We start from the raw sequence: 15,854 nt of genomic DNA on the forward strand, positions 1-15,854 counted from the left end.
AGGAGGAGACAGAAATAATTTATGAGCAGCTCACAGGTTTACAAAACCACTCAAGATTCATTCTGAGGTCTCTGCATTTAAATAGTTAATAATTTATCAAATAAATAAAGCTGTGTCTAGTTTTTCTTTTTAGTTCTCCCCCTTCCATATTTTATATATTTCAGATGACAATATAATCCGTGCTCAAGTGTTTTACTAGACTCTCTCTTATAAATCTAAAAATAAAATAGGATAACATCAGATTTAAATTGCTATTCTTTATGCCTAAAATTAGATTTCCTCATTGCCTCTTCTAACTCATAAAATCTAGAGGTCAAATTGGTATTGAATTTGATTGTAAATCCTAACCTTCCCAGGATTTGCTGTCTTTCCACCTTGATTATCCACTTTTATGTTCCCTTATTCAATTATTTCCTGATCAAAAGCCTCTATCCAGCTCATGATGTTCCTAATGAATATTTCCCTAGCCAACAAAAGTACTCAAGCTAAACCATCAACAAAACAAAAAAGGCAACCTGCTGAATGGGAGGAGATACTTGCAAATGATATATCTATTAAGGGGTCAACTTCTAAAATATACAAAGAACTCCTACAACTCAACATCAAAAAACCCCAAATAATCCAATTAAAAAATGAACAGAGGACCTTAGTCGGACATTTCTCCAAAGAAGACATACAGATGGGCAAAAGATTCATGAAAAGATGGTCGACAACACTAATCATCAGGAAAATGTAAATCAAAACCACAATGACACATCACCTCGCACTTGTCAAAAAGGCTAGTATCAAAAAGACAAGACATAACAAGAGTTGGCAAGGATGTGGAGAAAAAGGAATCCTCATGCACCATTGGTGGGAATGTAAACTGGAGCAACCACTGTAGAAAACAGTATGGAGGTTCCTCAAAAACTTAAAAATAGCATATTACCTATTAATCCTACTTCCGGGTATTTACTAAGAAAATAAAAACACTAATTCAAAAAGATATGTTTACTGCATCATTATTTACAACAGCCAAGATATGGAAGCAACCTAAGTGTCCATCCATAAATGGATACACATGTGATGTATATTATATATATTACACATACCATATATAGTGTATATATAACGTATATATGTGTATATATACATATATATAGATATAGATATATATACATGTATGTATATGTATATATATCTATATCTATATCTATATCTATATCTATAGCTATATATATATATATATATATATATATATAGATATAGATATATATATATATATCAGGCATAAAAAAGAATGAAGGGGTGCCTGGGAGGCTCAGCTGGTTGAGCATCTAACTTCGACTCAGGTCTTGATCTTGCGGTTTGTGAGTTTGAGCCCCACATCGGGCTCATTGGTATCAGCCTGGAGCCTGCTTTGGCTTCTCTGTCCCCCTTTCTCTGCCCCTCCCCTGCTTGTGCTCTTTCTCTGTATCTCAAAAATAAACCTTAAAAAAAAAAAAAAAAAGAAAAAGAATGAAATCTTGCCATTCACAATAACATGGATGGACTTATAGGATATTATGCTAAGTGAAACAGAAAAACATATACCTTATGATTCCACTTACATGTGGAATCTAAAAACTGAAAGAAATAAAAAAAAAAAACCATCTAGACTCAAACACAGAGAACAAACTGGTGGCTCTCAGTGGGAAGGGGAGGTGCAAGGATGGGTGAAACACGTGAAGGGGATTAAGAGGTACAGACTTCCAGTTATAAAATAGAGAAGTTAAAGGGATAAAAAGTACAGCATAGGGCATACAAAGTAGAAACTTTGTATGGTGACAGATGGTAACTACACTTATCATGGTGAGCATTCTGTAATGTATACAATTGCTGAATCACCATGTTGTACACATGAAACTAATGTCAATTATATTTCAGTAAAAACAGCATTCAACCTAACACTTCCTACTGTTTTACAGATTAAAAGGCTACTTTTACTTTATTTTATTTACTTTTATTTTATTTAATATTAAAATGTTAAATTTTGTTTATTACAGATCTATTTAATATCTACTCATTGGCTGAGATCAACTAGAAACTTCCAAGTTTAAAATACACAAATAAAGCTGCATTATTAAGACAAAATCACAGAATTTTTCTATCAGGTAAAATTACGTGATAGCATGTAATTACTTTTTAAACAGATCTAAATTACTTTGTCAGATTTAATGTCTAAAATTAAATTCATACCTTTAATCTTAAAAACAGAATGACCTAGAACAAATCATTTTGTTCTATAGGTCAACAATCTATAGGTCAAATGAACCAAATTGAAGCTACTCAAAAGTGACAATTATACATCACAAATGTGAGTTCAATTTAATTAGTACCAATAGTCTAAGAATTAAACTAAAAGTTAAATATACAGAAACTACCTACACTCAAAGTGCTGTGAATCTAACAGGGATTACAGTAACAATGCAGTACATTATGATACATGGAATACAAGTATATGTGTTAAGGTATAGAATGGTACTGAGGAAGAAGTATTCAAGTTTACAAGGAGAAGGGGAAGAATGAATATGAATAATGAGCAGCGTTTTGAAGAATGAAAAACTATTCACAAGGTATCCCTTCCCAGAAAAGGGCATTCTATACAGATAAAGGAATATACCCAACGGCGAAGAGGCATGGCACAACATAGAAGAACACGTGAAAAGCAAAAATTTGATACTGCTAAAACATAAAAGGTAGAAGGGAAGAGAGACAAATAGAGTTCTGGATATAAGGGACAGAAGTCCTTATCTGGAAAAAGTGGACTTGATGGTCAGTGACATTCACAGTGTGTTCAGATGTACTCTAGTGAAAAGGGATAGCAGTACTTGAAGCAGAGTCAATAGCACTTCCTAGTTTAAGTCAGCCAGAGAAGGTCTGCTTTCCTGTTTTACTTATTGGATTTCTAGACAATACTTCAGATGAAGAAAAGCACTGCTCGTAAGAGAAGCTTGAAAATCATCTTTCCTGGGCTGAGGATGAGGGGTGGGTGGGAAAGGTTTCAAGTGAAAGCTGTCTGATTCACATTTCAGACACACATAACTATACTGGGAAAAGTATTAAATAATTATGAAAAAAGATTTAAAGAATAATCTAATAGCTATTTTTGGTTTGTTTTTAACTACTTTTACCAAGTATAACAGGTTTGAAAACAAAATTCTCTTTCGAACTGGAAATATGAGGGAAAAAAACATAAGTTTGTATCTTGAATCAGTCTTCACAGTAAAGCAATGTCTATGTGTAAAGGGAAAACAAGACAAATGTTGAGCTAATATAGCTATGGTAAAATGAACATAATAAATGGGTGTTATTCCTGAAGATCCACTATGGTTATACATCCTAATAGATCAGATCAAAAAGAAAGTAAGACTTACACAGTTACACACCCCTGTGGATACTTGAGGTAGCCTCTCCTAGCCACACAGTTACAGGCTTCTGAATAGTTAATACATAAGGCTATCTGAGTCAAGCACCACTTGTATTGACAACATGACAAACTTAACGAAGCTAAGAAGTCCTTCTTTGTAACTTTAAAATGATTTCCTTCAACTTACTTCTTTCTCTTGACATGTTTTTTAGGTACTTCTACATACAAGAAATCCTTTTGGTTTATGGCCCTATTCTTTTTGCCATGTTTTCAACTGAGTCTTGTGTCACGCTAGGCATACCAGTGAAAGACACTAGAATAAGCATCATTAAACAACTTAGAACTCTGACTCCTGATTGGATTTCTTGATGCAACATAGATTCAATAATGTTGTAATGAAACATGCTGTTTTAGTGCAAAAGACTTCCAACAAATTACTATGTGCAAAAATGGCTTCACAATTTAGACAGTAATAATTCACTTTAACAGTGATGAGTAAGAAGTCTATACTGTACTGGTCTTCTCTCACCAAACAACTTACAGAGTCATCCTCTTCCTCCTCATCTTCATCTGCATGGTGGAAGAAATGTCGATAATTTCCTGAATTTATTTCTGTATCTTCAGGCCCAACAAAGAACCTGGGGGCTTCACTCATTTTTATTTCATTTGATATAGATATAAAGCACTATACTAAAATTGCTTTTAAATAAACCATTCTCTCTCTACTATACAAGGTCTGTTGCAGCTTGTTTTTGCTTTTACAATCACTTGAAATTGTGATGACAGTTAGCTGGCAAATGTTCTTCTGTTCTCAGATATCATTGCTTCATTTGTTGATGAAGTTTAAAAGAGAGAGGCTTAGTGCTTCAGTGAGTCGATGCAACAATATTTCTACCTAAAATACAATGAAAAAATTAATTTTGGAGACTGTACTTCAAAAACATTCATGTAAAAGTAAAATGATACTTGTAAAATCATTACCAGTAATTTGATGCATACCTTCAAATACAAAGACATTTTCTTCCATGATATTAAAAAATTAGGCATTGATATTCAATAATCTACATTTTAACAATTCAGCACTGATTCAAAAATAACAAAAAGACAGTAACAGTAACAAAAATACACAGTAAATTCTTTAAGTCCAAAAATATCTAATAAGTGAGAAAATTATTCAAATTATAACAAAATTCCATTAAAAGCTGAATTCCTTTGCAACACAGTTCAGTAATATCTGAATAGATCAGATCAATAACTGGGGGAAAAAAACCCCAGATAAAATGCAATGTAAATTTAAAACCCATTGACAACTATAAATCAATTTGAAAACTCATTAAATCAATTTTTAAAAGGTTTTAACTTGAAAGTTCAACTTGCAAACGAGGCTTTTTTTTATTTTTATCTTTTTTAGGGAACAAAACCTTTCTGCATTCTAGTCTCAAAAAATATCAATAAAACGAGAGTAAAGAAAATATTTCATTTTAACAGCAGCTTTTGAAGTTTTAGAAGTCAAAAATTCTTTGGCTGAACTAATAAAAATCTATGGATTCTCTCCTCAAAAAAAAAAAAATGTACAAGTGTAACAAATTCTGCAAAAATTTTATGTGATTGACACCCAAGCTTTCCACATAAACAGATGTCTATCAACATCAGTTCAAGAAATCTCATGTAACAGTGACATCTCAAAATATTCTTCACCAAAGTTGTTGACATGTACTTGTTTCTTGGTCACATTAAAACTAATTACTTACCAAGATGAAACTATATATCAAATAATTCATTGGATTACTGGTAATATAATAAATTATTTGATCAAATATTCTTAAGAGTTGGGAGTGTATGTTAGATAAAAAACTGTAAGGTGTAACTCCAAAACTCTTATTTCTAAAGATGTAATTCTAGTTTAATTGGTGGCTCCCTATTAAATACTGAAACCCTAGTGTACCTAGGCAGGCTTCATTGTATCCAATTTTCAAATTAAAATTGCATGGTGTTATGAAATTTAAAACAGTTTGTGATTAAAAAAGGTAGAAATACTTGTTCAAAAGACAAATGCTACTCAACTCCGATTTATAAATTGGAAAGTACCATGCTACTAAAGTATGGACACTCAAGGAAGTGGTTCTCAAACTTCATCATACATCAGAATCACCAGGAGGGCTTGTTAAAATACTAAAGTCTCAAAGTGGGAGCCAATACTCTGCATTTTTAAAATTCCATGGTGATGCTGATGCTGCTGGACTGGTAATCACACTTTGAGAACCACTGCTCTAAGAGCGCCTGGATGGCTTAGTCTAATAAGTGTCAGATTCTAGATTTCAGCTCAGGTCATGATCTCACGACCCCAAGGAGGGATTCTCTTTCTCCCTCTCTCTCTGCCCCCTCCCCTGCTCAGGTTCCCACTTGTTCGTGCTCTCTCAAAAGAAATCAACTTTTTTAAAAAGGAGAGAGAACCATTGTTCTAGACTTTGACAAAAGTGGGTTAGAAAGCTTTTTCTAATAGTTGTTCAGATCCGTATCCTTAACTAAGTTACTGAAACTCTCTAGCCACCATCTGTAAACTGTGATAAATTTAATAAATTATTTTGAAAACTAAATGCCAAAGCAGCAATTTAGCACAGGGTAAACATTTAGTAAATGTGAGGTGTTTCTTTTATTGGCTTTTATAATTAAAAAAGAGATTCCTGATCTAACTTAACTGGCACAGAACAAAGACAAACAATTTAGTTTAGAATGTACCTATTTACTGCCCTTGCAATGAAGCCACAGAAACTCCTCTTTGCCACTGCTTCTGCTGGAGACCTCATTACGTTTTCTAGTCTTACCACACTGCTTCAGACTGTCATGAACACTACTGCCTGGAATAAATACTCATCTTCTCCCCAAATTTAAGCTACTTAATCCTTAAAATGACAACTTGGATCATCCATCAGTCCTATGTAGTGTACAGAAGTCCGTCTTTCTTGAGGACCCTCAGCTCTTAATTGCTCAGTCTAAATAGACACATGACCAATTTTCCTGAAACCCCAAAAGCATTTTCCAGATGGAAACATTGCTGTGAATGGTGACAATGCTGCTGTCAACGCTAAGTGTAATATCCTCACAACTACCATGAAAGTCATAGGAGTTTAAAACCCAAAATGGCAAGATTTGACTGGACAACTCTGAACCTTCTGCACGTCAGTTTAATCACTCGCTTTAAAAAACCCACGCTACCGTCAGTATTTTGGTTTCTAAACTATTTACTTCTGCATCAGAACAAGGAAGCTCCATGAGGACAGAGATCATTTCGTCAGACATAAATAGGCACACTGAACTTGTTTTTAATGAATACTTTCAACCACTTAAAATGTTAGTGAAGTAACTGGAAGCAACGAAGCACAATGGTAAGACAATAGTAACAGTCAATAATACAGATTTTGGAACCTGAAAAATCTGGTTTCTAACAGAGGTTCAAACGTTTACTAGTAGCAAAAGTTTATTAGGACGAGTTAAGTGACCTCTCCAAGCCTCAGTACCTACCTCTGGAAAATGAGACGAATAATCTAACATACATCATGGAATTGTTGAGAAGTACATGAGAACATATGTAAATCACCTGGCACACATAAGAACTCAGTCAATGGCGGCTATCTTTAATATTTAATCTGCCTGAAACAAAAACTGTATTTTTCATTGAAGAATTTTCAACAGCAAAACAATACCCTATCCCAGCGTCGGGCAAGGATGCTAGGTGCTAAAGCCAGCCATGCTTCCTACTTCCCCAGCTAAGCCTTCCAGCACACTAGATCAAGACAAGTATCACCCATAAGAATTCAAAGGTCGCAAACTGCCAGAAGTCGTCCATAAACTAGTAAATGTGATACAATGGTCGCCACCCTCGTTCCTTCTCCCTCCAAGCGCGCGAGGTGCAACAATCGAACTCATTAGGTGAGGGAGAGACCTGCAGCCTCCGTTTTTATTCTGGAAAGCTGCAACGCAAGGGCCTTTTTGTTCTCTTGAAGTGGGGGTGCAGGCGGCGAGAAAAGGGGCAAAGACTGAAAACAAAAACAGCGATCTCGACCCACAGCAGTCCCCAAACTCGAGGCTGCCTACTTTGGTGGAGCGAGCCCACAGGCTAGAGCACCAGCTTAGGCGCTCGGCAGTTCCCTTCTGGCTGGGCTGAAATCTCGTATATCTCAAACCCAAGAAATAAAAAAGGGACGCAATAGAAGAGAAGAAGAAATCCAGACGCGAAAAGCGCCTCAGGGCTGTAGTGTCACTCCTTCCTCGCCCACGCTGCCTTTTGCTCTGGCACACGCCCCTGGGAAGAGCGCGTGTCTGGGCTCCGCAACGCGCAGGAGACAAAGCAACTGCCCAGCAGCGGCCTCGGTGACCGGGTTCGGCAACTCGGTTCTCCTCCGGTCCCGGAATCCTCACCTGCCACCGCTGCAGTAGCCACGCGAGCTGCAGGAGATAGCCGAGCCCACTCGGGCTTCGGTTTCCCCTTTAATGCCGGAGACAGGAGTGAGGTGTTCGTCAAAAGACTACAGCTGTTAGGTAGGACGTCGGTCTCCTCTCTACAGTAGCAGATCAAGGGCCACGCAGAGGTTCTGCAAAGCACTACACCACCTCCCTTATCTCGGTCGCGCCTCTCCCCGCCCGCCTCGGGTCTCACCAAGAAATCTCACCGGGCGGAACGATTTCCGGCAATTGCCAAACAGTCCGCACGGCCCTCATAAGCACACACCTCTTAAAGACACCGGTAGTTCCGCTTCCGGCAGCACCAGATAAGTCGCGAGAGGAAGCTTAAATCCTGTCGTTTGCTTTTAGGACCACTTTCGGTGAGTGGTCGTCCCGGTATGCTTTGTTATGTCTGATGATTTTTAAAGTGAGGCATCACCTGACAGTAATTTCAAAACCATTTCTATCGACTAGTTTAAGAAAGGGTTTAATTGACTGTGGAGATTGCGCAGGCGCTCTTGGGGCGAGAGGGCCTTGCTTGGGCGTTACGGCGTCCCGCGGCCGCTGAGTGGAAAAGGGGCGAGTTTTGTTGTCAGGCGTGGGGAGGTGCCTAGTCTATGTAACCGAGTTTTACTTGATGGTCTTCCTGCTTTTGTTAAATTTAGCTGGACCTTGCCCTGAAGAATTGATTAACGAGCCATTAAGCCTCCCTGGAAATGCTCTCTAATAGTTAAAATAGCGTCCGAGAGTCAGAGCAGGTTCAAAAATTGACCGTGGCAGTTGGCTGACATGAACGAAGTCTCCCTACTTACTTTATCATAGTTGCCATTTAATCTGAAATATTCGCCTTTCGCCCCAAATTACAATCTCCTGTGGCGGTGGGAGACGCGAATTCAAGGGACAATCTTGTCCCGTAGTTCTAAAGGCAAAGTACACACTTTTTTTCTGTGGACTTTTCCTTTAAATAAGCTTTTCTGAACTAAAGTGGAGAAATAATTTTCAAAATGGAAATTCACTTATCACATGTGGCTTCATGTGTATGCATATAGGGATGAAGGCATTTTTTTGTTAAAACCAATTTATAGGTTGAATCAGATAAGAAGTGCCTGGTGTAATTAGATTTCCCAGTCTTTAACATTACATAAAATTATGCATTTCCTTTTGTCAGAGATTAAAGTAGACCAACGCAGAAGTAAAAATAATGATCACAAGTTCACATGTTCATTGAAATGTTACAGATTTTAAGTTTTTAAGGTGGAACACATGCATTTAACAACTTTTTGGAGGCTTAAATTGGTAGCCTTGATGGGTTTTGTCCAATCCTAATTTTATTTAAAGTGATACTTAACCACTTCATTTTATTGCACACAAAATAAAATGATTAAAGGAATTAAGTAATAAGTATTTACACAGGTACTTACTGATTTTATTTGACGTTGTATCAGGGACGTTGTATCAGTGTTAAAGCTCAACCAAGTTTGATCCTGACAGTTCCTCTTGCAAAATTAGAAGTTGTAGTCAGCCACCTTCACCTCCTTTTCTCATTCCTACTTTTTTTAATACACAAATTCTTAAAAATAAGAACATATTTAAAGAAGTCCTAAACTTCATTTTTATAACTTAAACCACTTAATTCTATCCTGTAAATGATACCTTCATTCAGCATTTGGGTATAGGAAGATATTTAGGTTTGTTCTAATATTACAGTTTAAAGCCATTTTCTTTATATTCACTACTCAATTGGATGGTTTTTAGGGATCACATGGTGAGTGTACTTTGACAAGAAAAAACTACTGGTTCTTTGAGTTACTCTTGTGTATAAATGCCAATTAAAAAAAAAATTAATGTTTATTTATTTTTGACAGAGAGAGAGAGACAGAGCCTGAGCAGGGGAGGGGCAGAGTGAGAGAGGGACACAGAATCAGAAGCAGGCTCCAGGCTCTGAGCTGCCAGCACAGAGCCTGACGCGGGGCTCGAACTCACAAACTGTGAGATCATGACCTGAGCCGAAGTCGGCCGCTTAACCGACTGAGCCACCCAGGCGCCCCTATAAATGCCAAATATTAACAGCAAACTTTAACCTAACTTACACGATTTTCCTTTCTGTGAACTGATTTTTCTTAAGTATTTAAGCTTGTGAACCCCATTAGACTATAAACTCATTATAATGTATTAAATAACTCTTGAGTCTTCTGGGTTTTGATGTTAGCATTACAACAAACAAACATTGCCATAAAACATTAATCACCATAAGTGAAGAGACAAGATTTTCAATCTTTTTACTTGTAAGGAAAGCTTTTGAGAAAAGAAAGTGTTCTTTACTACTTTGAACAGCTTGATGTGGCTGATAATAGTGAAATGTTTTAACAGTAATTGTATATTGCTTGACTATTTGCAAAGGACTTTCCAAGTCTTTTCAATCTCATTGATCCTGATATTTATGAAGAAGGAGGGATAAGTATTATTTTCTTTTTTCATATGTGGATACTGAGACTTAGGTACTTAGGTAGCTCTTACACTAGAAATTCTGACCCCTAAAAGTCTTGACTTCTTTGACACACCCTTCTTGGAGTGCGATAGATATGCAAGTGAAGTATTGTTTTCCTAAGTGAAATAACAATTATCTTTGGAACATGTGCCCTTTTCTTTTTTTTTTTTTCTAATTCAGTGCTATCTTTCCTATGAGGAAGAGCAAATAATTCTTTATTCATTTACAAATAGTTGAATGTCCATTGTGTCCCAAACCATGTGAAATGATTAAAAATTAATATCGCTTTCTCATATATAACCTGAATTATTAATTAAAAAGTATTTTATAAGTTTTCTAGCAGAGGCCTGGGCCAAGAATTATTAAATCTGAGGACAATAATTCAGTTATTAGTGTAGCAGGGGAAAAAAAGCCAACGGGAAATTTGAAGCAACATAGAACAGGCTGCAAATGCCTAGTGCTTGCACTTACTGTGTTGCTTTGTACAAATTGGATAATGTCTGTGAACCTCTATTTTCTTATCTATGAAGTAGATATACAACTAGTACCTACTTGACAGGATGTTGAGAGGATCATCACAGTAAAGCACTGTATAAATGTTTGCAATTTTTAAAAATTGCTTTTGCAGTTATTTAGAGAATTCTCCTTTAAAAAAAAAATTGTTCCCTGTTCCTGTAGTTCCTATAGTTTTGGCTTTTCTGGATATTGTATAGAACAGTAGCATATAGTGTGTAGCCTTTTGTGTCTCACTTTTTTTACTTAGCATAATGATTTTTGAGATTCATCCTTATTATTAAGTAGATTTTCAGTTTGTTCCTTATCGATGTTCCTTATCAGTTCCATCATATGGATCTACCATAATTTGTTTACCCATTCATCCACTGATGAACATTTGGTTCATTTTCAGATTTTAGCTGTTAGGAATAAAGCTTCCGGAAACAGTCACATATACATTTTTGTATGAACATATAATTTCTCTTTAGTTAAAACTGTTTTCAAACATGTTTACACCATTTTTTATTCTCACCAGCAATGCTCTGTACCCTTTGTAGTGCTTAGTATTGTCAGGTTTTGTTTCTTTTTTGTTGTTTTTTGCCATTTTGATGGATGTGTAGTAGTATCTTAGTTTTTATTTGTATTTTTTTAATTGTCTAATTGTGTTGAACATGTTTTCACCTGTTTACTTGCAAGTCATCTTTAATGAAATGTCTGTTCAATCTTTTGCCCATTTTTTAGTTGGATTGATCATTACCTTACTGAGATTTGAGAGTTCTTTTCAAATTCTGGACATAAGTTCTTTATTATATATGTGTACTACAAATATTTTCTCTCAGCTGAGATTGCTGTTTTCGTAAAATTTAAATTATTTCTTTTATGGATGGTTCTTTTTATTTGCTCTCTGGAAATCATAGCTAATGTAAGCTCACCAAGATTTTCTTTTTTGTTGACTTCTAGCAGTTCTGTAGTTTTAGGTTTTACATTTAGGTCTATGACCCATTGGGATTGCTTTTTACACATGGTGCAAGTTATGAATTGAGGTTCATCTTTTTTCATATGGGTGCTTAGTTGTTCTAGCATCATTTGTTGTAAATATTATCCTTTCTCTATTGAATTTCTTGGCATCTTTGTCAGAAATTAATTTACCATTTCTTTGTGGTTGTTTCTGGACACTCTTCTGTTCCATAGATCTTTGGCTATCGTTTTCCGATACCACAGTCTTGATTACTATAGATTAAAGGAAGTCTTGAAACCAGGTAATGTGAAATTCTTCAACTATATCCGTGTTTTTTGAACTTGTTTTAACTATTCTAAGTCTTTTGGTTTTTGAACTTGTTTTAACTATTCTAAGTCTTTTTGGTTTTCTATTTAACTTTAGAATCAGCCTGTCAGTTTGTACAAAAGAGCTGGCTGGGTTTCTGATTGTGTTGCATTGATTTTGTAGATCACTTTGAGGAGAACTGACATCTTAGGAAGTTTACCCAGCTTTTTCTCATTATTAGGATGGGAAGGGCTCTTGTTCCAGCATTCTAGATTCTAAGACAGAAGCTTCTGTGGGGATTTTTTAATGCTATTTCAGAAAGGAATAATGTATTTCCATTGTTGAATATTATAATTTACCAATTTCTATCTAAATTAACCACCTGAAGTTATTTTCCTTATCTGGAAAGTGTGAGATTGAATCATAATCTCTGGCCTTCCTTTTAGTGGTAACCTACTGTGTTCTACAGTCAAAGATGTAATTTTTACATTTGCCATGTGGTATATTTAATTTTTCAAAAATTTATTCATATTTCCTTACTTCTTGAAAATTAAATTTACTTTTAGTATCCTTTTCTATATTTGTGTGATACCAGAGAATAGAAATATGAAATATAGTAAGCCTTCTGTTAATAAAATTGGTCTTTCACATTAGAAACCCTTATTTCAATGAACGTTTTTTTCTGGAAGCTAGAAACACGTATCACCAAGAAAGGTGTATGTTTTAAAAGTGTAAAAATTAACTTTGAAAGAGAAAATGAAATAAGAAATCTTATTCTTCTATGAAATTAGCTCTTGCTTTTTTTTTTTCTTTATTTGGAAAGTGCTTAGAGAACAGAAATAAGAGATTGACCTAATAGGTGCTTTCTGTCATATACTTATAGAACTTAGTATTAACATTGATATCTGCCAGGTTTCTTTGGTTCCAGTTAAACATTTGACAAAAACTTTCAGTCTGTACCTCTGATGAACCTATAATTAAAAAAAAATTTTTTTTAATGTCTATTTTTGAGAGAGACAGAGACAGAATGCGAGTGGGTTAGGAGCAGAGAGAGAGGGAGACACAGAATCCGAAGCAGGCTCCAGGCTCTGAGCTGTCAGCACAGAGCCTGACTTGGGGCTCCAACTCACAAGCTGGGAGACCATGACCTGAGTCGAAGTTGGACACTACTGACTGAGCCACCCAGGCGCCCATGAACCTATAATTAATAAATATCAGTGTTCTGGGGTACCTGGGTGACTCAGTCAGTTAAGCGTCTGACTTCAGCTCAGGTCATGATATTACTGTTTGTGAGTTCAAGCCCCGTGTCGGGCTCTGTGCTGACAGCTCAGATCCTGGAGCCTGCTTTGGATTCTGTTGTCTCCCACTCTCTCAGCGCCTCCCCTACTCATGCTCTGTTTCTCTCTCTCTCTCTCTCTCTCTCTCTCTCTCAAATAAGTAAACATTTAAAAAAGAAAAAAAAGAACTCACACAACAACCGAAATAAATATATATATATATATAATCAGTGTTCTCAGTCTACAGCCTTTCCTTAACATCTAGATATTTAACTCAATAAATCTAGTTTGTATTTACTTGTTAAATGCTTTAACTCGCGGTTCTCAAATTGTGTGCCAAAGCTTTCCTGGACATCATAGTTAATTGACAGGATGCCATGGAATATTTTAAGCTTTCAAAGAAGCACAGCTGTACTCAACATCTATCAGATCTCTTGTGGACTACTAGTCTGAGGTAGTTCACAGTTTCAACATATGGTCACACTACATTGCTTTCTTGATATCTTCGCAAAACTGGTTTTTTAGATGGTTGCTGTGGTAATAAAGCAAATACTGCATGAAAATCAATGTGGAAGAGGAAATGAGGCCAGCAGGGTCTAATCTGATTGCAAGCTTTGAGAATTTGTACACTGACTAGCAGGTACATGCATGCCATTATAAGTAATTGTAATTATGTAAGAATAAAATAAAAAGATTATTTTATTCTGCTTATATGTATTTTTCAAGTGGTTTCTCAGTTTTTAGGGCTTAAAGTTCTTTATATATGCTGAGTATGAGTCCTTTGTTAGATATATATATTAAAAATATCTTCTCCCAGTCTGTGGATTAACTTTCCTTTCCTCTTGAACAGGCTTTGATTTTGATGAAGTGCAATTTGTTATAATTTTTTTCTTTTAAGAATAGTGATTTTTGTGTCCTGTTTAAGCAGTCTTTACATATCCCAAGGTTTTGAAGATCTTCCTATATTTTCTCCAGAAACTTTATAACTTACCTTTCATATTTAGGTTTGTGACTTATCTGGAATTAAGTTTGTGGAAGATGTAAGTAGTTAAGATTCATTCCCCCCCCCCCCCCCCGTACATATAGCAGATATTTCCAGCATCATTTATTGAAAAGGCTTTCTCTTCCCCCCTTTGTATTTATTTATGCCTTTGTTGTACATTGATTGTATACATGTGGATCTAATTCTGGACTCCTTGTTCTGTTCCAGTGACGTATTTGTCCATCCTTATGCCAATACTTCACTGTTGTATTAACTATAGTTTCGTAGTAAGTCTTAAAACCTGATCCATTCATTTTTGATATTTTTTAGAAACTGTAATAAGTTACATTTGTTTGATTTTGGGATATAGCTATCTGTTATAAAATGAAAAATGCATATACTTAGTATTTAGTTGAAAGTGAATAAACTTAGAACAAACTGTTTTATAATACATTACAGAGATAATTAACTTGTTTTTTAGGTTATGAGAGGACAGAATTAGCTTTGCAGAAACTTTGCTTTCAAAAATGGCTTATAGTTCATGCTAACCCAAGATTAAAAGATGTTATAAATGTACTGATATCTTCACTGGAAGTTATGAAAAGATCAGAAACATAGTTATTGAATGTGGAAAGTGATATATCATAGGGGAAGACACTTAATAGGCTATTTAAGCCATGGGTTCCTAGGCACACTCTATTCTTTTTTGTTCTAACATTCTCTCTGCAGTAGCATTCTCTTGTAGCCTCCTCCCTAGATTTTCTAGTGGTCAGTAAACATCCGTATTATTTTTAGAAATAAAAACTTTATGTATTTGTATCAGAGCCCTGGTAGGAAATAGAAGATACATTTTACTGGGAATTTGAAGAAAATTTAACGAAGCTCCTCTATAAAGACATAAGAACAGGGTACGGGAAATCAACATGGAACCTGGAGATTAGTAACAGCAGGAAATAAGGATGGCATAGTACCTCTGAATTAACAAGAAGAAATGATGTTATAGACTTCTAATGAGAACTACAGACATGGAGGATGGGCTACTCAACAGGAGCTGTAGTTATAGAAGGTTGCAGCCTAAACCAAGGAAGGACCTGTGAAACGAATATCCTGACTTCTTCTCCATTCTGATTTGCCTGCTGGTACCTCCCATTGGACAAGTCTAATCAGAAAACTATAAATGTAGTCTGTAAGGGTCAGTCTCTTTGGGCACAGTAGCAGGGAAAGAAAGGCCAAAAATTGATCTGGATTGATGAGAGTGGTGGCACACCCAATACTCTGCACAGAATAATTCCTTTTAGCTGAAAATATGAAAGACAAGGTCTTTTTTTTTCTTTTGAATTTAGTGATTTTCCATATAATTTATGGTCTAAAATAGACACATTTTATTTTGTTTTAATTTTGCCAGTGCACCCAGAGTTTTCTTTATAACATAAAGTATGTACAGGACCAAAAATCATTTCTCTTCAAGAAAAAGCAGCTTAGATGCAGTTCAGAAGAGCATATGATGAGATCTAGCA

At 35.7% G+C, this 15,854-nt stretch overlaps 2 protein-coding genes across 36 annotated transcripts in view; one reads left to right on the forward strand and one right to left on the reverse strand.

Annotated features, from left to right (window-relative positions):
• PPIP5K2 (diphosphoinositol pentakisphosphate kinase 2) overlaps positions 1 to 8,026 on the reverse strand; it is a 71,318-nt gene extending 63,292 nt beyond the window's left edge. For 6 of the 26 annotated variants that reach the window (XM_060635272.3, XM_060635268.3, XM_078447650.2 and 3 more), the window contains exons 1-2: positions 7,808 to 8,024; positions 3,930 to 4,283 (exon numbers count right to left, since the gene is read on the reverse strand). In XM_060635272.3, the coding sequence (XP_060491255.1) occupies positions 3,930 to 4,043 (114 nt within the window). In that variant the 5' untranslated portion in view covers positions 4,044 to 4,283; positions 7,808 to 8,024. Of the gene's footprint in view, positions 1 to 3,929; positions 4,284 to 6,906; positions 6,987 to 7,807 lie in introns of all 26 variants that reach the window. The other 20 variants (XM_060635267.3, XM_060635269.3, XM_060635266.3 and 17 more) reach the window with 5 other exon arrangements.
• Positions 8,027 to 8,118: 92 nt separating this feature from the next.
• The window catches only part of GIN1 (gypsy retrotransposon integrase 1), a 79,485-nt gene continuing 71,749 nt past the window's right edge, over positions 8,119 to 15,854 (forward strand). For 7 of the 10 annotated variants that reach the window (XM_078447697.2, XM_078447693.2, XM_078447707.2 and 4 more), the window contains exon 1: positions 8,119 to 8,211. The gene's annotated coding sequence lies outside the window, so the exon portion shown is untranslated. The remainder of the gene's footprint in view (positions 8,212 to 15,854) is intronic. The other 3 variants (XM_078447710.2, XM_078447712.2, XM_078447714.2) reach the window with 1 other exon arrangement.

The sequence above is a fragment of the Panthera onca genome, chromosome A1 (genome assembly GCF_046562875.1).
Source record: "Panthera onca isolate mPanOnc1 chromosome A1, mPanOnc1 haplotype 2, whole genome shotgun sequence".
Lineage (NCBI taxonomy): Eukaryota > Metazoa > Chordata > Mammalia > Carnivora > Felidae > Panthera > Panthera onca.